At 41.8% G+C, this 26,517-nt stretch overlaps 1 protein-coding gene across 1 annotated transcript; it reads left to right on the top strand.

Moving 5' to 3' along the window:
* The first annotated feature begins 13,584 nt into the window (after nucleotides 1-13,584).
* On the top strand, nucleotides 13,585-15,681 carry LOC149277378 (partner of Y14 and mago-like). Its single transcript, XM_089502994.1, has 3 exons — nucleotides 13,585-13,615; nucleotides 14,264-14,357; nucleotides 15,234-15,681. Exons 1-3 carry the CDS (start codon nucleotides 13,585-13,587, stop codon nucleotides 15,679-15,681), a joined length of 573 nt encoding a protein of 190 aa, XP_089359120.1.
* Nucleotides 15,682-26,517: the final 10,836 nt, after the last annotated feature.

Here is a 26,517-nt window from a genome sequence, read left to right as displayed (position 1 = left end):
GTAGGATTTAAGCCATGAGAGAGCCGTGTCTCGGATGCTGTGGGCATGGAGAGTTTGTAAGAGAAGGGGGTGGTCGACTGTGTCAAAGGCTGCTGAGAGGTCCAAGAGAATAACCAGTGAGAATTGGCCTTTTGTTTTAGCTGCGAGGAGGGTCATTAGTAAATTTAGTGAGTGCAGTCTCTGTTGAATGCTGTGGACGGAAACCGGATTATAGAGGGTCAAGTAGAGAGTTTGAAGAGAGAAAGTTTGTTAGTTGAATGTAGGTAAATCGTTCCAGCAGTTTGGAAGCTAGCAGGAGAAGTGAAACTGGACGGTAGTTTGATGGGGATGTGGGATCAAGGGAAGGTTTCTTTAGGATGGAGGAGATGATGGCATGTTTGAATGAGGATGGGAATACACCAGAGAAAAAAGAGAGATTAAAGATATGGGTTAGGGTTGGGGTAAGGACACTAGAGGGGTAGGAGATGTGAAGGTGCGGGGTCGGGGGGACAGGTGGTGAGGTGGGAGGACAAAAGGGCCTTTGAAACCTTATTGGGTGTAACTGGGCTGAAGCAGGTAAGGATAGATTGAGGTGAGGAGGGAGGTTGAGGTACCATATTGAACCATCTAATGGGTTATATGTCAATCAAACCCCCCTCCCAAAGTTGAGTCCAACCCTGTCCAGCCACTGGTAGGACTTCCCAATGTCAGCCCCCTCAGCTATTTGTCGATGGTACATCCCATGCAGGGCCTTAGCTTGCTATTGTACTTCCTCTACTTCATCTTCCTTCCATGTCTGTTGCTGGTTCAAGCATTCTCTCAGCAGCTCGTCTTTGAGTGTCATCTTACCGATGTACTCCCAGATGCTCTGGCTTTCATCCAGACCCTGCCCACCTTCTTATCCAGCAAATTTAAAGATGAATACAGCATCTTGGGTTACAAAAACCTTTTTTCTCCTGAAAATATCTTAATGCTACAATTGAGCCACAAATCTGGATCTAATGGGTTATATGTCAGTCAAACCCCCCTCCCCAAGTTGATTATATATCTACATTAATGTCCCTTCCCAAAGGCCTGGGAGTTTGAGGGTTCTGCACAGTATCTTAGCTGTTCCTAGCATTGCCCTCTTCTGGACAGAGTCTTTGATGTTGTTCCTGGATTCTGTTGGAGCCACTCTCCTAGCTTAGGAGTCAAAGCCCTGAGTGCTTCTATGACTGTTGGACCACTTTGACCTTTACTCTACACATCTTCTCTAGTTCTTCTTTCAGGCCCTGGTACTTATCTAGCTTCCTAGAGAAGGCATTCAGCAACATAGATATGGGCATCAGGGGTTCTGTGTGGCCCCTCTCCCAGAGGTCAACATCTGCCATACACTAAACACCTGATTTAAAAGATCGCCTCCTAAGCTTAAACACTGCGCGAGCAGCCACAGGGAAAGTTGCAGGAGTGGGATAGATATATATATGGATGGATGTGTATGTGTGTGTCAGAGCATGCATGTGTGTGTGAGAGCATGCATGTGTGTGTGTGTGAGCATGCATGTGTGTGTGTGAGCATGCATGTGTACTTGTGTGTGTTTGAGTATGCATGTGTGTGTGAGAGAGCATGCATGTGTACTTGTGTGTGTGTGTGTGTGAGTGAGAGCATGCATGTGTACTTGTGTGTGAGCATACTTGTGAGCATGGATGCATACTTGTGTGTGTGAGCATGGGTGTGTAATTGTAAGTGGGGTGAGATGGAGTGTGTGTTAGTGAGTTTAATTAGTGTGTGTAATTAGCGTGTGTTTAAATATGTTGTATGTTGGAAGGGGCAAAGAAAGCACCTACCAGTTGTGTGGGGGGGAATGATGTCACAGACTAGCTGTTGAAATTGGGGGGCCCAGGGGAAACCAGTGGTTCGTAGTTACGCCCTTGGCTACAGGTATGGCCATGTTGGACAGTCTGATGACCGACTGCAACCTGCTTTGTTAGTACATTAGCTATGATCTTTTAGTTCACATTGGGATCCCAGTTGTCGCATTTTTTGTCTTTCTGTTTGTACAAGATCATGATCATACCCTCTCTCAGCTCAGAAGGCATCTTGCGACCTCCTTATACATAAGGTCCCACAGAGTTAATTATGGGGAGACCATCACTGCTCAAGGTCCTGCCCTTCCTGAAGAATTTAGCTGCATTGCTGCTCCTCCAGCATTATGAGGGCATTAAGGTTTGCTTAGCCTCCCAGCCAAACCTAAGCCCAAGAATCTCTCTGTAGCTGACAAGGCTGTTACCTTAGGGGAGTAGAACTCATTGCAGTAGTTGAAGACAACCTTTTGGACCCCTCCTTCCCTCTGCCCTACTACACTTCCGATATCTCACAGCTTGGTCTGTAGCATGCGAATTGGAATTTCCTGAAAACCTGCATTTCTCTCCCTTCTCAAGATCAGACAGATACCACCATTTTAAATACCCTGGGGTGTGCATGTGGTTTGATGGGGTAAATTGAATTTGCCTGGTTCAAATATGTCCCAAATAGAACATAGAGGGCAGGATGACCACATTTCTAAACTGAAAAATGCACTCCTCCCAAATGTGGCTATTAACCCCTCAAACAACCAGGAGCTAGAAATTCATATCTGGATTTTGAAGTAGGGAAACACTACTTGTACTGATTGCCCTATAACTAAACCATTGGGCACTTCTAAACTCAGGACGAATCTATTTAGCAAGTTTTTCATTAGCTTTTGTAGATGAGTAACGAACATTAAATACAATTGAAAAAAAGTGCTTTTTTTCAACTATATATATTGTGACAGGCCTCCTTTTTCCTTGGGATTTTTGTCAAGGATCTTGGTTGTTACCACAGTCTTCTAGGGTAAATGAAGCCCAGGACACATCCAGCTCAGTTTCAATGTTTATTTTACAGGAATAAACAGCAGCAGTTATAAGCAGCACAGGATAACAGTCTTTGCTTGAGCACTGGCTTAGTACAAAACAGGTCACAAGTTACCATCAATACGACTTTGCAGAGAGAAACCACCCCTCAGCTCTCCTAGCTGGCATAACAGTGGCTTCTCTCTCTGAATCAGGCTCAGTTCCTTTTACCCTTTGCCTGCTAATTAATCAACCACAGGTGAGCTATTACTTAGTCCACACCTGGGAGCTCCTGTCCAGAATGCAGACTCTGGACTGGATCAATACAGCAATTAGTGCTGTTGGAGCACTGGCCCACCCTGCTCTTCCAGATGCTCCGCCCCAGGGACCCTTACCATATTTTGCAAACTGCGAGTAGTGCAGTTTGTAGACAAACAATATCTTTCCCTGGGACATATTTTAACCCCTTAAGGACTGGGCTCATTTTTGTTTTGTACCCTGTGGGACAGAGGCTGTTTTGACACTTTTGTGGTGCTTGTGTTCAGCTGTACTTTTCTCCTCACCCATTTAATGTACCCACATAAGTTATATATTGTTTTTTTCAGGACAAGATGGGCTTTCTTCAGATACCATTATTTTGATCGTATCATCTTATTTACTATAAAAAAAATAAAAAAAACATGGTGAAAAATTGAAAAAAAACACATTTTATGACTTTTATTTGAAAAATCTTTTACTCACCTAAAAAAGCAAGTAAAAAAACTAGCTAAATAGATTCTACTACTTGTCCTGAGTTTAGAAATACCCAATGTTTTTTTGCTGTTTTTTGTAAGTTATAGGGCAATAAGTACAAGCAGCGTTTTATAATTTCCAAATCTTTTTTAACAAATCTGGTCAGTCTGCCTCCATCTCCTCTTTGGAACATCTTTGAAGCCGGTTAACTCAATTTAACCCATTCAAACCATATATTTTTGAAAACTAGACACCCCATGGTATTCCAAATGCTGTTATTTTAACCCTTCCCATGCACCAATTATACAACTACACTTTGTCAAACTTTGTAATAGTATTTTTTTTTCCACACAAATTGTACTTTAGTTATAGATATACAGGTTCTGGTATATGTCACTGTCAAACAACACCCCAATGTGTGTTTAGGAACATCTCCTGAGTGCAGTGATACCCGGCATGCATGGGTTTGTCGTGTTGTTTGAGATTTAAAATGCCACATTTGGGAAGCGCGCTTTTTTCTCCATTTTGGAAAGTCTGTACCTATGCCCTATCTTTGAGCTCGGCCACTCCAATTTACCCCATCAGCCATTTTTTTTTTATATTAGACACCCCTTGGGTATTTGAAGTGCTTTTATTTTAACTCTTTGTTGAGATTTTTGAGAAATTTTAGCACTTGCTCAAAATAATAAACTTTATTTTTTTATTTTTTTAATACTTTTTTTTATATTTTTTTTTACACATTTTGCTGGTACTGGATGGTTAGTGACATCTAGTGACATCACTGCATAATTATTTTTAAATGTTTGCACATTATTTTTTTATTTTATTATTTTTTGAATATTTTACTAATCACATTGTGATTAGAAAGCTGGGCTCCATTGACTTGCATGGTTGAATGCAGTACCTGTATTCAACCTGCAAGTGGAGCCAGAGTTCTCTAGAGGGTCTGGAGACCATCTAGCGAACTTTTAAACCTTGATTGTTTTTTTTACAGGGCGGCCGCCATCTTGCTGATGGCGAAGAACACCGGCAGCTGCGGCTGTGACCGCTCTCCGGAGCGGTCACAGCCCATCCAGAGTTAAGTGTTTGGTGTCGCTGGATGCCTCCTGATCGAGGCATTCCAGCGACACTATTTAAACGCATTATACAATGTATGGCGGCTGTTGACGCCCCGGGGAGGGGCCAGACATGGCCCCCGATGCCGATCTCGGCCTTGCTGAATGCCTTGACATCGAGGCACTACAGTAACGCCGTTTAAGCGAAGAAAGTGATCGTTGATCACTTTCTAAGCTTATTTAATTTTTTGACGGTTCAGGACCGTCAAAGGTCATTTAGTGACCGTTATGTCATGACGGTCCTGAACCGGCAAAGGTCATTAAGGGGTTAAAGCAGACTACTATTGACCAAGGCTGGTCTAATATACCTGCCATCTACCACTTTACCACACCTTTTGTCACAATATATATATATATATAACCATAGATAGATAGATTACATTACATTTATTTATAAAGCGCCGGCAGATTCCCCAGCGCTGTTACAGTCAGTAGAACAATTTAGAAACACATACAATAACAAACTGGTGCAAAGAAAAAGAGAACCCTGATCTTGCAAGCTTACAATCTAGTTGCTGGGACAATAGGAGAGGACTGCTTGGATGGGGATGAGTTGATCTGGTTCCGATGATGTGTTGAAGCTGTTGATTGTTCAGATGGCTTGATTATGATGATGGTTGAGAGTAATGGGAAGGAATGTTGTACGCTTCCCTAAACAGGTGGGTTTTCAGAGAGGTTTTGAAAGTTGGGTATGAGGCAGAAAGTCTGATGGAACGAGGAAAGGAATTCCACATGAGGGGTGCGGCACAGGTGAAATCCTGAATACGGGAGTGGGAAGAGGTAACAACAGAAAATAGCCGCAGGTCGTGAGACGAGCGAAGGGGGTGGGTAGGGGTGTATTTGGATAGGAAGATAGAGATGTAAGGGGGTGCAGAGTTGTTGAGTGCTCAATAGGCCAGGGTCAGAAGTTTAAATTTGATTCTGAATGGTATGAGGAGCCAATGAAGTGATTGGCATAGTGGACCAGCGGATGAGGAATGGTGTCAGAGAAAAAATAATCTAGCTGCAGTGTTGAGGATGGATTGAAGAGGTGAAAGGTGGGAGAGGGGGAGACCGGTTAGTATGGAGTTGCAATAATCCAGACAGGATATCACAAGGGAGTGGGTTAGTAATTTGGTGGTTTCTTGTGTGAGGAGAGGGCAGATTCGTGAGATGTTTTTTAGGTGGAGGCGGCAGGATTTGGTGAGAGACTGGATGTTTGGGATGAAGGAGAGAGCAGAGTCAAGGGTGACACCAAGGCAGCAAACCTGGTCTGTTGGTTGGATAGTGGAGTTCGGTCTTAGAGCTTTAGGTAATGGGATGCCATCCATGATGCAATTCCTGATAGACACTCAGTGAGGCGAGTTAGAAGAGAGGGGGAAAGGTCAGGAGCAGAAATATAGATTAGGGTGTCATCTGCATATAGATAGTACTGGAAACCAAAGGAAGAAATAAGTTTTCCGAGGGTAGAAGTGTAGATGCAGAATAGCAGAGGCCCAAGAACTGAGCCTTGAGGAACACCAATAGATAGCGGTAGGGGAGAGGAGCAAGTTCCAGTGAATGAGACACTAAAAGTACAGTTAGGTAGGATTTAAGCCATGAGAGAGCCGTGTCTCGGATGCTGTGGGCATGGAGAGTTTGTAAGAGAAGGGGGTGGTCGACTGTGTCAAAGGCTGCTGAGAGGTCCAAGAGAATAACCAGTGAGAATTGGCCTTTTGTTTTAGCTGCGAGGAGGGTCATTAGTAAATTTAGTGAGTGCAGTCTCTGTTGAATGCTGTGGACGGAAACCGGATTATAGAGGGTCAAGTAGAGAGTTTGAAGAGAGAAAGTTTGTTAGTTGAATGTAGGTAAATCGTTCCAGCAGTTTGGAAGCTAGCAGGAGAAGTGAAACTGGACGGTAGTTTGATGGGGATGTGGGATCAAGGGAAGGTTTCTTTAGGATGGAGGAGATGATGGCATGTTTGAATGAGGATGGGAATACACCAGAGAAAAAAGAGAGATTAAAGATATGGGTTAGGGTTGGGGTAAGGACACTAGAGGGGTAGGAGATGTGAAGGTGCGGGGTCGGGGGGACAGGTGGTGAGGTGGGAGGACAAAAGGGCCTTTGAAACCTTATTGGGTGTAACTGGGCTGAAGCAGGTAAGGATAGATTGAGGTGAGGAGGGAGGTTGAGGTACCATATGATTGACACTCTGGGGTAGGATGTTGTCCCTGATGGTGTCAATTTTGTTTTTGAAGTAGGTGGCAAGCTCTTGGGCAGAGAAGTTGGAGGGCAATGGAGGTGCTGTGGGCCTGAGAAGGGTGTTAAAAGTAAAGAATATATACGTTTAGGGTTATGGGAAAGAGAGGTGATTAATAAAATTAAATATGTTTAGAGAGATGGAGGGCCGATGTATAGGAACAGAGCTTGAATTTGTAGTAAATTAAGTCTTCAGGTGAACGAGACTTTCTCCACAGGCACTCAGCAGTACATGAACACCTTTGAAGGAGGCGCATCTGTGTGGAATGCCATGGCTGAGGTGGACGGCGTGGGGGATTGCGTATAGTTACAGGGGCAACCATATCTAGGGCTGAGGCTAGTATAAGGTTATACTGAGCTGTAGCTGTGTCAGGACAGGAGGAGGAGGATAAACTTGAGAGGAGTGGCCGTAGTGTATCTGTAAGCTGTGGAGTGTTGAGGTTGTGGAGGTTACGGTAGGTTTGTGGTGGTTTCTTGAGTAGAGAAGGTGTGTGTGATATGTCAAGATTAAATGTAAGCAGGCTGAGATCAGACAGACAGATGGGAGAGTTGGAGAAATTAGATGTGGAACAAAGGTGGGAGAACACGATTTGATGACCGCCACAGTGCGTCGGGGAGTTAGTCCGAGAGAGGAGGAGAGTGAAAGTAGTTTGGAAGCAGCAGGTGAGGATGGGTCATCAATAGGTATATTGAAGTCCCCTAGGATTAGTTTAGGGATGGTGGAAGAAAGAAAGTTGGAAAGCCAAGCAGCAAAGTGAAGGCCACCGTATGAGAGAGCAGCAGGAGAGGTAGTGTCAGCCATGTTTCGGTGAGTGCTAGAAGACTAAGGTGGATAGAAATGAAAAGGTCATGGACAGCAGTTAGTTTATTGCACACAGAGCGTGCATTCCAGAGGGCACAGGAGAAAGGGTAGCTAGGACCCTGGGATGGATGTCTGGATAGTCCAGTGTAACTCTTAACTATTCACTTATGAGGAGTCCACTTGGGAAGAGGCCACAGCAGCTACATTTCCAAGCAAGATACAGCTAAACACGAGCACCGCAAAAGTGTTAAAACAGCCTCAATCATGAAGGGTACAAAAAAAAAATAGCCTGGTCCTTAGGGGGTTTATTGTACCCCCTAGTGACAGAAGACGAGCTTCAGTCAGCAAATAAACCTACATTAAATTAGAAAAGGGCAAAAAAACAAGAGACTTTAAAAAGTTGAATATAAAAAACAGCTCACAAATCTAAGATTAAAAGTAAAATGCAAGGGCTATGACAAATGGAAGCACACAAAACCCAGTTAAAAAGTGCTATTAAAGGGTTTAGATGCTGTTCCTCTAAAATACCTCTGAACTTGAAGGGACTCTCAGCCACCATATGCACTGTAATGATGGTTGAGAGCCATCTTTAAATTAACAGGGCTTTTTGTGCAAATGCAAGTATTCATTCCCTCTATGCATTTGCTCTCTTTCTCCATCGCCTAGCTATTTGCCTTGGAGGATATACATTTAGATGAATGCATCTCCTGAATATTATTTTCCATGCACATGTGAGTTCCATGCAGTATCACAGGACCTTCCAGCTGTGTGATCAGAAAGCACTTCCATTATGTATGGGACACTAGACTGTCCCTTTAAATGTATATCCATATTGGCATTTGTGTATTTTATTCTGTTTGCTGTGACCTTTACTAAAAAAACAAATATTAACTATGGGCACAAGAGGGCAGTATAAAGTCACACAACAACCCTCTAATAAAAATTATTTATGACGTTAACTTCAGAATACGCCAGTATCATGAATATTCTAACAATTATTGCATCAATGATTTGCTATAATCATTTGTAAAAAATATTGTAATTAATTAATTTTGTAAAAAATAATGACTGATATCTGCCAATGATAATTATTTTCTTAAGTTTGTCATAAAAACTGAGGCCAACTACAATATCGCAACAAATTTACCTATCCATTTGTAGTGGTGTTCCCTCATAGCCAAGAAATCCTCGTTACCATTAGGTTATCCATTCAGAAATGTAATTTCTAATTTTTGTCATAAGTATATTTCAAATTATTGTTTAAAAAAATTCTTTAGTTTCTGAATATTTTTTATGATTGTTTGTTATTTAAATGATTCAGAATAATTTCATAATTTCTTTATTACATAGTTTGCTCAAAGCAGCTGCCTGGTGCACCTAAGTCGGGGGGTACCTGCGCACCAAAGAGATCCATCTCAGCAGAAGAAGATGCACAGCATCAAGGCCATGCATGAGTTAAGAGGTAGAGGGAGGAGAAATGTTATACAGAGTGTGGAAGATCAAGAGAAGAACTGCTGTAGCATATCAAGAGAGGAAAAGCTGTGAGAGGGGAGGTGTGAGAGGCAAAGTGAGCGTGTATATGTATGTGTATGTTGTGAGTGTATGTGTTACTGTATGGTGTTAGTAGTGTGTGTGTTACTGCACAGCATTAGCATGTGTCAGTATATAGTGTTAGCTTGTGTTTGCGTGTTGTCGGCACTAGTACCTGATGTTAGAGTGTGTAGGGACGTTAGTATGAGTGTGTGTCAGCATATGGTGTTAGATTGTCAGATTTGAGCTTAGAGTTAGTGGTGCCTGGCACAAGCATGTATGTGTTATTGTATGATGTTAGAGTGAATGAGGGGTTTGTTAGGTATGATGTTACAGTGTTAGATTAAATATGGCAATAGAGTGATTGTGTATGTGTTAGGGCTCGACAAATCAAGGCACCAGGTCACCTCGGAGAGGCAGCATGTAACATTCCCAGGTGCCAGGTTGCAGCCCTGTCAGTAGAAGCTGCCTGAGAAACTCATCATTTTTAATGATAGCTTACAATCTCCCCCCCAAAGGTGCTCAATGTGGTTGAGGTCAGATCTCTGCGGGGCAGTCACATTCTTCCACACTGAACTCATGCAATCATATGCTGGAATAGAAAAGGACCTACCCCAAACTGTTCCCACAAAGTTGGAAGTATAGCATTATTCAAAATGGTTGGTATGCTGAAGCATTAAGATTTCCCTTCACTGGAAGTAAGGAGCCCAACCACTAAAAAATAGCCCTATACCATTATCCCTCCTCCACCAAACTTTAGAATTGGCACAATGCAGTCAGGCAGGTAACGTTCTCCTGGCATTCGCCAAACCCAGACTTGCTAATCAGTCTGCCAAATAGAGAAACATGATTTGTGACTCCACAGAACACATTTCCAGTCCTCCAGAGTCTAGTGGCGGCGGGCTTTACACCATTTGAGACAACGCCTGGCATTGTACTTGTTGATGTGAGGCTTACATTCAGCTACTCGGCTATGGACACTGATTCCATTATGCTCCTGTCGCACGGTTTTGTGCTGATATGTCAGTGGAAGTTTGGAATTGTTTAGCTATGGAATCAGCAGAGCATTGGCAACTTCTATGCACCATGCGCCTCAGCACCCAGTGATCGCGCTCTCTGACTTTACGTGGACTTCTGTCTCATGGCTGAGTTGCTGATGCATCTAAACGCTTCCAGTTTCCAGTAACCCATAAAAATGACCGTGGAATATCTAGCAGGGATGACATTTCACAAACTGATTTATTGCAAAGGTGGCATCCTATCACAGTAACACGCCTGAATTCACTGAACTCTTCAGAACAACCCATTTTTTTCACAAATTTTTGTAAATACAGACTGCGTGGCTAGGTGCTTGATTTTATGAACCTGTGTCAAAGGGTCTGATTGAAACACCTAAATTCAATAATTAAGAGGTGTGTCCCAATACTTTTGTCCATGTAGTGTATGTATTGTAAGAAGCAGTGTGTTAATTGTTGGCTTTTTATAAATAAAAGATAACAACTATGCACCCCTGGCTAAGAGCCCAGCCAGTAGGAAGAAGGTCAAAGTTGTTACTATTAACCCCTTGATGACATTTGATGGTCCGGGGACGTCATGCACTAACATCCAGTTAGTGACAATTGACGTGCCAGGACCATCATGGCTTTAAATGGGTGCAGAAAGCAATCTACGTTTGCTTTCTGCACCCAAACGGTGTTGCTGTAATCCTTCGATGTCGAGGCATTCAGCAACACCGAGATCAGCATCAGGGGCCATGTCTGCCCCCTCCCCGTCCACCATACATTGTATGGTTTTTAAAACTTCAATGGTGTCTCTGAAATGCCTCGATAGCGAGGCATTCAGTAAGACCCAACCCAGGATGTGCTGTGACCGCTCGCTCCGCCACTGCGGATGATACTACTGCAAACTTTGACAAAGGCTGGTGGTAAAATGTGTTCATGCTAAGAGGACCTCTAACCATACTGCACTGATAATAAAAAGAAAAGACCCTTACATCCCATTGCCATAAAACAACATCTAAAAAGGTATAACCCTCCTGCCCCCATTCACAACCCCCAAACCCGTTAAGCCATAAGTATAAAAAAATACTACCCTATAGGGTACTATATGTAAGGGATGGATATGTCCCTCTAGAAAGAAAAAAAAAAAATGTGGGGTATCTCCGTAATCAGGAGACCCTGTGCAAAACAATCTAAGCAACACCGAAGTGTTAGTGAAAAAAGGCGCAGAAAATAATTTCTGCGGCCACTTTTGACAGTGATTGGTGGCCAAATAGCTGCATGAAGAGTGCCCAAATACCCCTGATAGTCTGGGATGTCTGCTTTAGAGAAATATATACTTTTGTGGGTATTTTTGGTTTATTTGTTTAACCCCTTCAATCCCAGGGGTTTTTGGTACCTCAAAGCCCAGAGCAATTTTGCCATTTTTGGGGTATGTCGGTTTAGCGATGATTCTCTTTTCCTGTGAATAGTGTACCCATTTAAACTATATATTGTTTTTTCAAGGAGAGATAGAGCTTTCATTTGATACCATAGTTGGATAATTAGCTGAAATTTTAGAATGAGAAATTTAGTAAAAACTAGCGAAGATTAGAAAAATAAACTAATTTTTTTTTACATTTTCCCTCTGAATCCTCACAAAATTAGGTAAAGTGATGGAAAATCCCCTCCAAGTTTATTAATTCAGGTGTCCTGATTTCAGAAATACCTAATTTATATAGATTTTCCAGACTTTCCCAGCACCAGGGAGCATACTATAAGGTGTACAATTTTGTATAATTTTTATGCCTATGGCTTAACGGGTTTGGGGGTTATGAACGGGGGCAGAAGGGTTATACTGGCTAGATGTTATGCTAGGGCAATGGGATGTAAGGTTTTTTAATTTTTTTATTATCTTTTTTTTTTATTTAAATTTTTTCTTTGAGGACGGGAGGGGGAGTGAGAGAGATGGTTTCTCACTCCCCTCCCCGCGATCCCCCTGCACCGATCACACTGTGATCTCTATGCAGGTCCTCACAGACGCAGCAGTGACGTAACCCGGAAGGGAATGCCCGATCGCGCGTTTGCAACTGCGCGATCGGGCACTTTCAACTGTAACAGCTTTCATGCCGGAAGCTGTTACGGGAGATCGGGCAGCAGAAAGCCGGCGATGCCGGCTTGTGCTGCCAGGGGGGTGTCCAGGCTGTCAAACGACAGCCTGGCCTCCCGTGCGGTGGCAGGGATGTGTCCCTGACGCTGCATGAAGGGCTGGATGTACCGGGACGTCCATAGGGGTTTCTTTGTGGGCGTTTTTTGGACGTCCCGGTACGTCTATAGGGGAATGAAGGGGTTAAAATTAGAGTTGCAATCCCATCATACCAAATGTAAAAATTATATGGCTTTGTAAAGAATAATGTACATGTTATAGTATGTTCCAATGAGTGCTGGGAAAGTATGGAAATTCTATACAAACTAGATATTTTTGAAATCAGGACACCTGAATTGATAAACTTGGAGGGGATTTTCTGTCTCTTTACCTAATTTTGTGAGGGGAAAAAATATAAAAAAAGTCTCTCATCCTAAGTTTTCATCTAATTATCTAACTATGGTATCAAAAGAAAGCTCTATCTCTCCTTGAAAAAAAAAAATATATACTTTACATGGGTACACTATATTCGCAGGAAAGGACAATAATCGCTGAACCGACATACTGCAAAATCGCTCCGGGACTTGAGGTACCAAGGAAGGGGCTAATAAATGCATTTCCTTTTACCTTTCTTCTTAAACACTTCATATTTACTATTACTTTTAAAAAAAAAACATTATTCAGTGAATAAACATAGACAGAGCTGGATGTAGTAGTCAAAGCGGTAGATGATTTATACAAATTTTCTGTTCTGTCACTTTGTAAGATTTCAGCGGTATAGGCTGTTATACTTATTGCCCTGAACCACGTACTTTGTCCTTAAATATGTTAATTGAATAAACAATTAAAAATTAACCCAAACCCTTCTCATGAATCTATTTCTAATCACCTCATTTTTTGCTGGGAACACCTAATAATTGTCACGTGACGCAAAAGCAGACACTGACAGATACACCCAGAAACCTAAAGTTTTTGTTTTGTTGGATGACTAAAAATAAAGCGGACTATTTGCTGAAATAGTTTGTTTGTTTTTTTAGCAAATCCCTATACACGGGCATGCGGTCAGACTACATAATGCATTTTAAATGAAACTTTTCCTGAGAATGTCTCAACAAACCGAGGCCGCTTACGAGTAACTATCACCACGTCCAAGAGGTCGTGGATTTCATTCTGGCACAATGCTGTGACGTCACGCAGAGGGTTGGCGGAAGTGAAGAAGGTGAGAGGACCAACATGGCGACTCCCTATGTGACCGATGAATCCGGTAAGTGCAGCACTGGGAGAGGGTATGTTTGCCTGCACCGGCTTTCGCGCTCATAGCATATGACACGGAACCATTCTGTTCCGTGCAGCGTATCGGACAGTCCCCCGCATGCTGCTTTCTGAGGGGTGGGATAGCCCGTTTCCTTATCATTGTGCTCTTTGTAGCGTGCATCCCGCATTATCGGTACCCTGTGTGCAAAATACGATACGCTCGCCGTGTATTTACGCTGTTGGTACACCGTAATCCTCATTTGTGTTGTGTGACAAACCTCCATCCTTTTCCACACCAACATCAACTCGCATTTCTTTACGGCCAGCGTCGTGTACTATGAGTGGAAAACGTTGGTCCCTCCAGGCTTCCGGTATTAGCTTTTTGCATGTGGTTTCTATTATGTTAGGACAGCCGGTTCTTTTCTGTAGTAAAATAGTTATTGAATAAATCCATGGTCAAAGCATTGGGATAGATCTGCAGTGTAACTGCATTTATAAAAACGTGTATTATATCCAAGTGTTTATTTTACAGAGTGGTTTAATGTGCAAATGTAGATTACAACCCACTGACTATAACCATTCATATGTGAATTTACATGGGAGCTGCTGTTGGACTAATACATGTATTTCCATAATCCTTTTTTTTTTTTTTTGTTAGGAAAGTATATAGCAGCTACTCAGCGTCCAGATGGCACCTGGAGGAAGCAAAGGAAAGTAAAGGAGGGATATGTGCCCCAAGAAGAAGTTCCTGTGTATGTATCTGCCATTGCACTATATATATATATATATATATATATATATATATATATATATCTCTATAAAATTATATATTGTAAAGCTGCATCTCGGGATCAGAATTCATTGTTGGTTTGACTCCTTTCTGTATAATTCCAACACCTATGATCATCTGCCAGCCTGCAGAGACTGACACCCCCCCCCCCCCCCCCAGTACAGCAATACACCTCATCCATTGGTATGGCATGTTTTTGGGTGCTGCGGGATCAGAATTGGAACAAGTGCATTATCGTTTTCAAACGCTTTCCAATTCTGATCCAAGGTCGCTTTATTACGTCCATTTATCATTTAATGCACAGCAGAAGTCCCATATTTCAGTTTAACCCCATAAAACTAATTAGTTCATGTTCAATGCAGCTGATTCTTCGTCAGCCCCTTTCAAAGTTGGTGTAACAAACGAGAGTTGTTTTTTTTTACATCCACTTTGCAGTTTCAGTGGGTTTTTTTCTGAGTGTATGTGTGAAAGAACTAAGAACACTCTTGACTTGTGTTGAGCTGCACCTGCTGAGTACAGCAATACCCTGACATGGAAGTCAAAGGTGCTTCCTGGTCAACTGCTGTTAGGATCTGCATCTGTTTGAACTCGGTTGAAATAATCAGATATAAGATTTTCTGATTTAGTCTGCCCCTAAGGTTACATGTCCAGTGTTGATACAGAAAACTATTCACAGATCGATACAGAAAACCCTGGTAACCAGTGTTCATGGATATGACCTTGTTACCTTTTGAAGGAACTGTGACACAAGGGAACAAAATGCTGAATACCTGTATTGTTTAAGGTTGGTGTTGTATCATTTTACAAAGTGCAGCTGATCGGTTTTGCTTTCTTGCAGTTATGAGAACAAGTATGTAAAGTTCTTCAAAAGTAAACCCTCCTTGCCACCTGGACTTTGCAATAGTGATATCCCTGCCCAGCAGAGTTCCAAACCAGAAGGTGATAGCACCCTGTCTAAAGTGGCTAAACGAAACCAGAAGCGCAAAGAGAAAAGAAAGCAGGAGAAACTCGAGCGAGACCCGGTTCAAGAGGCCCAGCAGGAACTGGAAAAGGTCAGCATTTCAGAAGCACCAGTTCAGAAGGACACAGCAGCAAATGGTGAGAACCAATCAGCAGAGAAAGCCAAGAAAATCAAGAATCTTCGAAAGAAGCTTCGTCAGGTGGAGGAACTACAACAGAAAATAGACTCTGGTGAAATCAAACAACCATCCAAAGAGCAGCTAGAAAAAATAGGGCGAAGGAAAGCGTTAGAGGAAGAGTTGGAGGACCTGGAGCTGGACTTGTAAGGTGATTCGAGTCACCATTAGTTGAGGATTGCCTTCTTGTGCTAGAAAACCAGGAACATATTTAGTCTTTTAATTCTTTTCAGTTTCCAGTTTATTAATGTGTCCGGTGCAGTTTTGCTATTAGATCATCGTTTGTGATTAATTTAGGAGATCTTTAATGACTCCATTAATGCACACATTGTGTTAAGACTCTTGAACTGGAGCTGATATCTATGATCAGGCAGATTTTAGCACTCTTTGGTCTTTCAGAAAACACATCATATATAGAGGAATCAATATGATGTAATATGTTGGATAATGGCCCATTGTTAAATTTTTTCAGTCAGCCCTGGTCTATTCCTTATAACCATACCAAAATGTGCAGCATCCCATATATCTTGGTTATATATGGATATTTTGAACAGGCCATTGGATGTGTGCATGGTACAAAGAAAAGAAATGATGCTGAGTATATTAAATTACTTTAAATAATTCCTTTGTAGGAAATGGAAAACCGACAGTTTGATACAAATGGATTTTACCAAAAACATAAATAATCTCATATGTATTGGTGGTTATGTTTGGTGGAGCAATGCATTCTTCTGCTCAAAGACATTATGTAGTCTGAAGCATCAGGGTAATGTGTTGGCCATAAAGTAGCTGCTTTGGATTGGTGATAGTTATTTAGGATGATATCGCCTTTTTAAGTTCTCACACCAAAAGTGCTTATAGGTTAACATTTTCAGTGTCTAATAAAAGTCTCTCTGCTAAAAGTGCTCATGGGTGACCAATTGGGACTATATTTTTCAAGAAAAAGCTCATCTATTCAAGGAAAGAACTACATTTGGAGGATTATTTTTTTTACTACTCCTTCCCATAATTGGTCTAATTTTACCTTAATAACCCCAATGTACCCAAATGAAGACTTTGTATTTTGAATAAGGGACTGTTTTATCATTGCAAGTTCTATTGTGCAAAAAAATCAAGTGTTCTCTGTAATGGCAGTATGGGAAAACATGCTTGCACTCAAAGATAAGGTTTTGTTTAGAAGATCACATACAGATATCTGATTATTTTGTGGTATTGTTTCATAATACCGAGTAGGAGAGAGCTTGAGAACAGAGAATGTTTGTTGATATACAGAGAACAGCAGTGTCTGGCACCTGTTCAGTGAGGGACCCATACTACATCTTAATCACTTTCCCTTTAATGTCTCACCCATATGTGTACATGTTTTTGTTAGGATATAATATACATAAATGTGTTTAGTAAAGCAAACATATTCACATCATTTCAGCAAACTCCGTGGTTTGAAGAATCAGTGTGACTGATTTTGCAAATATCTTATGGCCACCACAAACTGTCAGAAAACACTTAAATGCATACAAGTCTCTTTTATTACTTTTATGACTTAGTGGGGAAAAAAACTATACTAACGTGTGCGTACACTGCAGCAGATGAAACACGGTCAACAAAAAATGAAGGCTGTTAAAAAATAAAATAATCAGCATAGTGAGGATAAATAGTTATGTCTTCTCCATATTAATTCTAAGTCATTAATTGATCAGTTGATTTTTAAATGGATACATAAATATATCAATGTGCAAATAATTAAAGAGCCAATAAACTTTTAAAAACACTTTGACCTCTCCTATAAAGGACAACTAATTTTTATTTCCCGTTTTGATGAGGTGATGCAGACAAACATTGACATTACATAGGGCAGTGAGGGCCACTCATTTTTCTTTACAAGCGTTTAACAGTGTTAAGTTAAATTTGAAAAAAATGACTCGCTACAGGAGCAATGCATGACTGTCAGCAACTAGATCACTGTCTGCAAGCAGATAGTTTGGCTTATTTGATAAAGGAAGCATAAAAGTGTTTAGTCTTTTACAGCACATTATAAAGGTCCAGCGTCTTGCTGCAGATAGTGCTCAGCTGGCCCTGTACAATGCTTAGTTAGATCAATGAGAGTTCTCCTCATTCATTGAACTATGCATTATACAGGGCCAGCTCATCCCATCTTGCAGGTGAAACTTGCCAGTGTTGCCCCTTGGTAATGGTGATGTGAAAGAGTTGGAACCATAAATATCCTGCTAACTCTTCCTTTATTAAATAAACTGTGTAACAAAAGTTTTTTTAAAAAAAGTTTACTGGCACTTTAAGTTGATTATATTACATTGCAAACCTGGAAAATGTGCAAATCAAGAGTTGCATCATAATTAAGGACATCCATGTACACTATGTACTTAAATGCTTTATACCACCAGTGATTAGTCGCTGTGAAGAAGTACAAGCGTTCGGATTAACAATGGTCATGTTCAGAGTTATAAATGTTACCAGCCATGTAAGGAAGGATCAAAGCACTACATGCAAGTAGTTTGACTTTACTCCTACTTGAATTTCTTCATTCTTAACCTCAGTTGTGCCAGGTTTTGCATTTGACAAAAAATGGTTGAGCTGGGTTTACTTCAAAGATCAAGACGCTTTGTTTCACATTGTGCTAAAAAACGTGCTAGATATGTAAATATGTGTATTTTATGCAAGTACAGTGTAATGATTGTGGAAAAAAAGAAAATGTACTCCCAAGGTTGAATTTAGTCCAGGGTTGGGTAGTAAGCTGGCTAAATATCTTGATATGTGAACCAGTGAGTGTGCAACACACTTACAGGTGAAATATATTTTAACCTATGCATTTGCTGCAATGAATAGATTAAATTGTCTTCCCTGCATAAGTTAACAGCATCTTATGCATATAATGTCCCTATATACAAGGATTCCAACTCAATAAACATGTTAAAGAACATGCATGCTAATATTTATTAAAATACCATATCATGCATTTACACACACAAAACAATTGATTTTTAACCTTGAAAACAAGTGCTCTTTTACATAGGAAAGGGCATATTTAAGCTGCATGCAAAAACATATTGGTATATCGAATCATTGATGATGGAAATTAGTGTCTCTATACAGAAAAGCAAACTGAATGTTGGGGTTTGTACATGCGCTTTGGATGTTACAGCTCGCTAACAAGCATTAGCATTCTGTAGTTTAAATAGAAACAAAGCCCAGTGCCAGAGTATATGGCTGTTCAACATAGATTTATAAAAAGCAGTTGTACACCAAGGGGCTACCATCTGGAGCAATCAGCAGGAAAATTTTGTTGGTTTCTGTGGTGATTGCTCCACATTTAGAACTTCTCCACGGAATTGTTTTTTAGACTTAAATGAAGTTGAAATAAGAACCTTTAAAGTATCACAGCACATGGATCCTTAGTACAAGGAGCCTACAGATTTAATGTTGTCTTAAGTTGAACTGTGTCGCAACAATCAAACTCTGGCTTTAAAAAAGTTAAGGTATAGCATCTCCCATTAGTTCATAAATCATTAGAAAGTTACAGTTTACATACTATTGTAATATGTTTCTGCACTGAGCATTGTATTGAGAATTAGTTATAAGTAAGGAATGGTTATAGGTTGATAACAAAACAAGAAGGGTTGTGTACACGTGTATACCTATATGTACATGTATCTGTGGTTTGGTTGTAAAATATGTCTTGTGTCTTCACGTTACATGCAGATGTTACTTTACCAGCAGTTTCAGTTCTGTATCCTCTTTCATTGAGTGGGGTCAGATACACCATTATGTGACCTTTATTTAAACTGTCATATTAATATTCTTTTTTTATTAAATAAAATAGTATGTACAATAAAATTCATTTTTGTTTTATGAGTTTTTTGAACATTCTTTCTACTGTATTAGTTCAGGGAGTCTTTTAGTACCTAAGATTCATGTTGGCAACCTGTAGCACTTCTTTCAGTTTGTGAATGCTGAATAATTGTGGAAAATATAGTTAAATGGCAAGCCACGCATCTATTTGTAGGATTCAGTATGTGCCCTGACATCATGCCTGGGTTTCCTAGAGAAAGCATCTTGCATTTTTGTGTTCATACAATATCTTGAAGCACGCCACCCACAAGTGCAGCACTTACAAGTTTCTATGAACTGTCTCATTGAATATAGGTGTCTGTTCATTCCAGAGCAAACTAAATATTCATGGTGTCTTATTACTCCCGCCAAATGTTATATCTCTGTAGCACTGAGATAACTTAGTTCATCCAAGTTACAATGCATGCCTGCTGCCAGTTCTTGTTGCAGAAAATGGTAAACACGCCAAAGAAAAGAGGAAACCCTCCTTAATTCCATTGGCAATCCAAATTGTATCCAAATTACTATACAATCTTGGGTGTAATGTCATATCCAAAATCCCAGACTGTATGATAGGACAGAGGGAACACTGGAGGAGAGGGCTTGCTAGCAGCCATGCTTTTATGTATGGTATAATATGCACCCCCTTTTCATGACTTAAAAAGGGGGTGAACTGTTCGTATTATACCTGATTTTCTGGTGTACTTTAATTCATATGTATTACATTGTAGCATGACATATTACACCATGTCATGATGTATTTACAAAAATAAAGCCAAATAGAGAAGACGTGTGAAAAACTAAGTACACCTTATGATTCAATAGCTTCTGCAACCACCTTTAGCGGCAATAACTTGAAGTAATTGTTTTCTGTATGACTTTATCGGTCTTTTTCCCATTGTTGTGGAGGAATTTTGTCCCACTCTTCTTTACAACGTTACTTCAGTTCATTGATGTTTGTGGGCAGTTGTTGCTGCACAGCTCTCTTAAAGACTGATTTGCAATCGGGCTGAGGTCTGGACTTTGACTGGGCCATTGCATCACCTTGATTCTTTTCTGTTGTAGATTTGCTGGTGTGCTTGGGATCATTGTGCTGTTGCATGACCTAGTTTCACCCAAGCTTTATCTATTGGACAGATGGCCCCACAGTTAACTCTATAATACTTTGGTTGACTCATTGACTGTCAGGTTCTCAAGTACTGTGGCTGCAAAATAAGCCCAAATTATCACCCCTCTACCACCATGCTTGACAGTATGAGGTGTTTGTGCTGATATGCTCTGTTTGGTTTTCGCCAAACGCTGCGCTGTTCATTATGGCTAAAGATCTCCACTTTGGTCTCGCTTTGGACATTTTCCAGAAGTCTTGTGGTTTGCTCAGATGCAACTTTGCAAACCTAAGCCATGCTGCCATGTTCTGTTTAGAGAGAAGAGGCTTTCTCCTGGCAACACTTCCAAACAATACTTTTTCTAATTGTACTGTCATTTTTTAACATGCTAACTGAGGCCTGTCGAGTTTTGTGCAATTGCTCTGGCCATTGCACAGTCTGACCTTGGGGTAAATATGCTGTGCGGTCCACCCCTGGGAAGATTGTTTTTGAATGTTTTTCACTGTAGAATGATGGACATTAAATTGTTTGGAAATGGCCTTACAACTATCATGTTTTAACAGTCAGTCTGCATGATTTATTTGCCCTTGTGCATTCCTTTGTTCCTGAGTATGACCTGGCTCCTGATTCCTGGCATTCGTATCCTGACTTCGCTGATCTCTGTACTTCTGGCTCAACTGACTACTCCCTTTGGTTCCTGTCCTAGATTGTGTTTTGGTATACGCTTCTGAATCACGATTTGGCTTTGTTCGCTTGGTTTTCACAATAAAGGTGTTTTGCACTATACGTTTTGTGTCCATGTGGTTCCTGGTCCCTAACAATAACCTTTCACAGATTGATGGCCAGCAACAACTGCTTCTCTAAGATCATTACTGATGTCTTTCCTCCTTGGCATTGTGTTAACACACACACCTGAATGCTCCAGACCAGCAAACTGCTAAAACTATGGGTTTTATAGAGGCGGTCACACTTGCTGATGGTCATTTAATCAAGGACGTTTTATTAGCAGCACCTGTCTGCTCCTTAGCAGTAAATGTGTACATAGTTGTGACAGAATGACCTTTCATACAAGGCCCCAAGGTAGTCAGAGATGGCTCCAGCCTGGCTGCCGAACAGGCAGGAACTCCATTGTTTTATTAATCCCATCAATAGGATTGCTGACTGGGGATTAAAGGTTGGGTTTAATACATGTATCCGTTAATTTATGTTAATGAAGTTCTGTGGCTATATGAGTCTATATGAGTTTTACTACAATAAACTGTTCATTCCTGCTGTACTCAGTTCAAGGTAGTTGTGTCTACTTATTGAGTACACATAGCAGGGTTCCAAGGTGTGCATGCTGGCTGGTGCTGGAAGTGATTCCGGGGACAACAGGAGGATACATGTGGGTGATCTCTGGGAGTTACTACAGCTCTCTTGGTGAACCCGTTACATTGGTGGCAAGTGGCGGGATTGCTTCCTAGTCTGAGGGACACTTCCTTTGCACCGAGATCTATCTCCAGGAAAGAGAATGGAAGTCAGCTACGCAGAGCTGATCCAGAGGAATTGTACCCGCCTGAAGCTCTGGAGAGAGGTTCTCCACCTGGAAATTAAGTTCAAGGGGAAAAGCCTCCCAACCTTTGAGGTAGGGTTTTGGCTCCAGTGGAAGTTGCGGATGTCGTTCTTGGGGAAGCAGCCCAAAGAGGAATGGGTGGCTGAGCTGGAGGTGCTGGTCCAGACAGAGCTGAGGTTGGACGATGGATATCGGGCTCTGCGGTGGTACGCAGCACAGATGTGCCTGGGGCTGGAAGATAAAGGTCTCACAGAGGGCAATGGCTTCGGCGGCCCGGGATTATTATTGTAAATTATAGAAAAAGATCCCGACTTCGGTAGTGCATCGGAGTGTCAGGGGGAAGACGTCCAGGAGCGAAGGGCGGAGGATATCCCATATGTGCCTGAGCTGTGGGCTGACCTGGATTATTTGGTCACACAAGAATGGGAACTGGAACAGACATAATAAGAGTTGTTCGAACATGTGCAACAGTATGCCCCAGTGACCATGGATTTGACTGAGTGGTCACCTGAGGATGTTGACCCAGGAGGAGTGGATGGGACTGCGGTCTCTGCCCCTGAGTCACAGGATTACTGGACAGCTAACCCAGATCCGATAGTGGAACTATGTGACTGTATACCACAACCAGATCCAGAGACTGTGGATTTAATAGATTTTACATCTGAGGATGTTGGTCCGGGAGGGCTTGCAATTGGCTTTCCTTCCCAGCAAAAGGAAGAAAGTTTTCTGGGTGTAGTAGATGGCACTGCGGTCTCCACAAGCACCCACCCAGCAGAAGAGCTGCTATCGGGGCAGAGTCCCGCTGGCATCTGCCTGCTCCTTTCCCTGTTTCCAGAGCCTGACCACAGCAACCTTGTAGGGTCCATTCAGGCAGCCCCAGAGACTGTGGTAGTTGATGGGACTGCGGTCTCCACACCTGGGTCCCCGGAATGTTGGGCAGTTGGCCCAGATCCACACTCCCCAGCAGAAGCGCTGGCAACAGGGCAGAGTGCTGCTGTTCTCTGCCCACCCCTCCCCCTTGTTCCTGAGTCTGACCATGACGCTCCCCCAGTGCCCGCTCAGACCACCGCAGCCGAAATACTGGCAACAGGAGAGAGGCAGGACGGTCCCTCTCTACCAGCACTGGAGGTGACCGCAAACCCTACAGAAGAGCTTTCTCCTGGTCAGAGTGCAGCTGGCCTCTGCCCTCCTTCATCAGACGTCCCTCCACTAGAGGATGGTACAAAACCAGCATTGGGGGACATGAGTACTGCTCTTTTGTTACATTGTTTTGGGTAGTACCAATTTGTGGCTGGCAGTGGTGACTTCAGAGTCAAACAGTGTGGGGTCTTATCAGATGTCAGTCTACCCCAGAAAAAGGAGATATGTGATGGAGTGTGTGACGGAACTGTCCATCACTGGGGCCCCTGGAGAGGACTGAAAGCAAGCCTGCTACCTACAGATTATGGACCCTGTCTCCCTGCCCTGGCGAGTGGGACTGTTGTCTTCGTCTGGGACCCGAGCTCCCCAGTCTCTAAGTGCACCCCAGGACTGGTTAGTGGGGCAGGTGCCTTTTGCCAGCCCCCTGCATCCACAACTCTAGGAGCGACGGAGCTGTGCTCCCCGACTGAACTGGTTGCAGACCCGGTTGGGGTCTGGCCCCAGTTCAGTCTTCTTTTTAAAAGGGCAGATATTTGACAGAATGACCGGTCATACAAGGCCCCAAGGTAGTCAGAGATGGCTCCAGCCTGGCTGCAAACAGGCAGGAACTCCATTGTTTAATTAATCCCATCAATAGGATTGCTGACTGGGGATTAAAGGTTGGCTTGAATACATGTATCTGTTAATTTATGTTAATGAAGTTCTGTGGCGATTGTGCACAGTTCCTCAGACCCCATCTTTAGAAAGATATTGACACATTGAAGTTCAGAGGATGGCTGACAAAACGATAAGCAGTTTGCAGCATACGAATTATAAAGAAAGGTGGCTTAATAAGAGAGAGGGGAGATGTAATAGAAACGTTTAAATACTTAAAGTGATTTAACAAGGTGCAGTAATAAAGCTTATTCAAAAGGAGGAGAAATGTTAGAACGAGAGGTGATGGGCTGAGAAAAAATGTAAGGAAGTTTTAACTTTATAGAGAGGGTGGTAGATAAATGGATCAATGTCCCAGCAGAAGTAGTCGAGGCTAATACAGTAAGGAAATTTTAAAGAGAGTGTGCAGGAATCCATGCTTTGCAAACCTCATTTGTTCTAGGGAAAAGGATTGCCATCTAGCAACAGCTAGTGAGGAGAAAGAAGGAAAGACTGTGGAGGACTACTGTGGACAAAGTTTTGTCCATGGTGGGAGTGTACACATGCGGGAGGTGCTTCCTTGCCTCATGTAACTAGTGCACACACGCCCTCTCCCACTAGATTTTTCAGAAGCCTGGAACACAGGGTGGCAATCACAAATTTCACACAGGACAAAGAGGAGATATTGTAGACCGCTGAAAGCAGGTTGCCCTACTTCAAAGAAATGACAAAGGCTCATGCGTCAAATAAAATGAAATTAAGGACATGAATGGGGAAGGTTAAGAAAAAATCTGCAACCCTCTGAAAACGGTAACTAACTAGAAAACAAAAAGGCTGAAGATGGAGCCAGACTAGAATTTAACTTCAGGACTATAGTCCAAAGCTAGTTTTATAAAATAATCACATGCAAACAAAAATGTCAAGAGGAAGATACCGAGGTAGTAAATTTTGTGGTAGGATAGATGGAGGAAAAAAGGCAAAGGGTGCTGAAGATGTCTCAATGGGAAGGAAATAGCTTCCAAGCTCCCTTTGACCATGTTCTGGACATGTAAAGGGAAAGCTCAGTCAAAGTAGAGGAAGCAAAGAGGTCCACTGTTATCAGACCCAGGCAAGATGTAATTAAAATAAGCTTGTCCTGTCTCCTGAGGATGAAATTTTAACTGAGAGCCCAATGCCAAAGAAACCAGAGTACCCACTTGTCTCCGGTGATCCCATTGAGCAACACTGCTTGGTATATAGGTAAGTAATGGGCGTCTCCTGCATTTTCCCTTGTCTGATGTGGAACCTGGGGGATTTACCTATAATTTTATTCTTATTTTTAGGTTTATCCCTGACTGAAAAATCTCTCATCCTCCTCTTAAGAGCCGCCATACCTTCTTCTTCTTAAAAAGAGTAAGGAAACCTGTCTCTTTTCAAGTGTATTTTTGGACTCTCTGGTAACAGCTGTACTCCCATGTCCATGGGCGAGCTAAGGGGAAGCCTTGTCACATGTCTCTAGCGCTTGTCACAAGCATGCTTCCTTTGTGGACAAAACTTTGTTGTCTGTAGCCCTCAGAGGTTCCCATCTCCCACCCACTAGCTGTTGCTAGGTGGCAGTTAAATACTTTACTGCTTTATGCACTGCATATCATCTGTGTTGGTAATATGGTTGATTAAATATTGCATTCATGGCTATATTCAATGAAAATATTGGTTATTATACCCTAGATCAGGAGTTAACCCGGATTACACCATTTATATGTTAAACCCCCTTGGCATTCTTGCTCAAGCCATCGCTAGTGGAAAGCAAGCCATGCATGCTCAGTGGACACTCAGCTATCACATTCATGAAACTGCCCATGATGGTTAGAGTGTACCTTTAATACCTTTAATAAATTCTTTGTTTTTCAGGTAACTGAAAAGTGGCAGCCATAGAGGGTAATGCAGTTGTCATGTAATCTCTAGTAATCCTTTCTAATATGTTATTTCGAGCTATATAGATACAACAAAGAAACAACACTAAAATACTCATTGCTCCTGAATGTTGACGGATGAAGTTCTTCTCTATTTTACTATACTATATTTTACTATATTTTACTATAGTTTCATGGAACCCTGAGTTGCAGGTTTCCAGGTCCTTAATGGCCAGGAATGTTCCATCTTTGCGGTATTTCTGCAAAAGGCTTTTGAGAACAATCCAAGATTGAATGTCCTAGGAGTTATCATTGCAGGGTTAATCTCTGACCTATCTAGCTATTAATAAATAGTCCCCTTTAAGTATAAAATGGCATATAGGAACATAGGCAACTGTTTGCATCAGCATAATATATTGCACATTACTGGATGAGCACTGTCTTGCATCCCTTTCATGATCCTGAATCACTGTAGTAGATTGACTTAAACATACGTAGGTTCATTTATCAATGATGATTGCATTTCATTAATACAGGATGTGGGCATTTAAAATAGGAAGCAAGCCATTCTGTCATACATATTGATACCGTGCCAAAGAAACAGCACGGGTGCCAAATGCGGTTATTGGAACATAGGGTTACTAAGTTTGCATTTTAATGTCCAGCATTCATGAACTGATGATGAACGCTATGTTTTCAACAGAACATGCAAAATTACATTTAGAATTGTCTTAACCTGAATGGGATATGAATCATGCTTGTATTCACTTGTATGAAATTCAATAGGTGGTACTCGTGAAAAACTACAATACCTCTTAAT

Source organism: Sceloporus occidentalis, unplaced genomic scaffold (genome assembly GCF_023333645.1).
Source record: "Sceloporus occidentalis isolate IW3139 unplaced genomic scaffold, rSceOcc1.0.p SCAF_215, whole genome shotgun sequence".
In the NCBI taxonomy this organism is placed as follows: Eukaryota; Metazoa; Chordata; class Lepidosauria; order Squamata; family Phrynosomatidae; genus Sceloporus; species Sceloporus occidentalis.
Note: the sequence above shows the minus strand (reverse complement) of the source record. Positions and strands in the feature narration are given on the sequence as shown.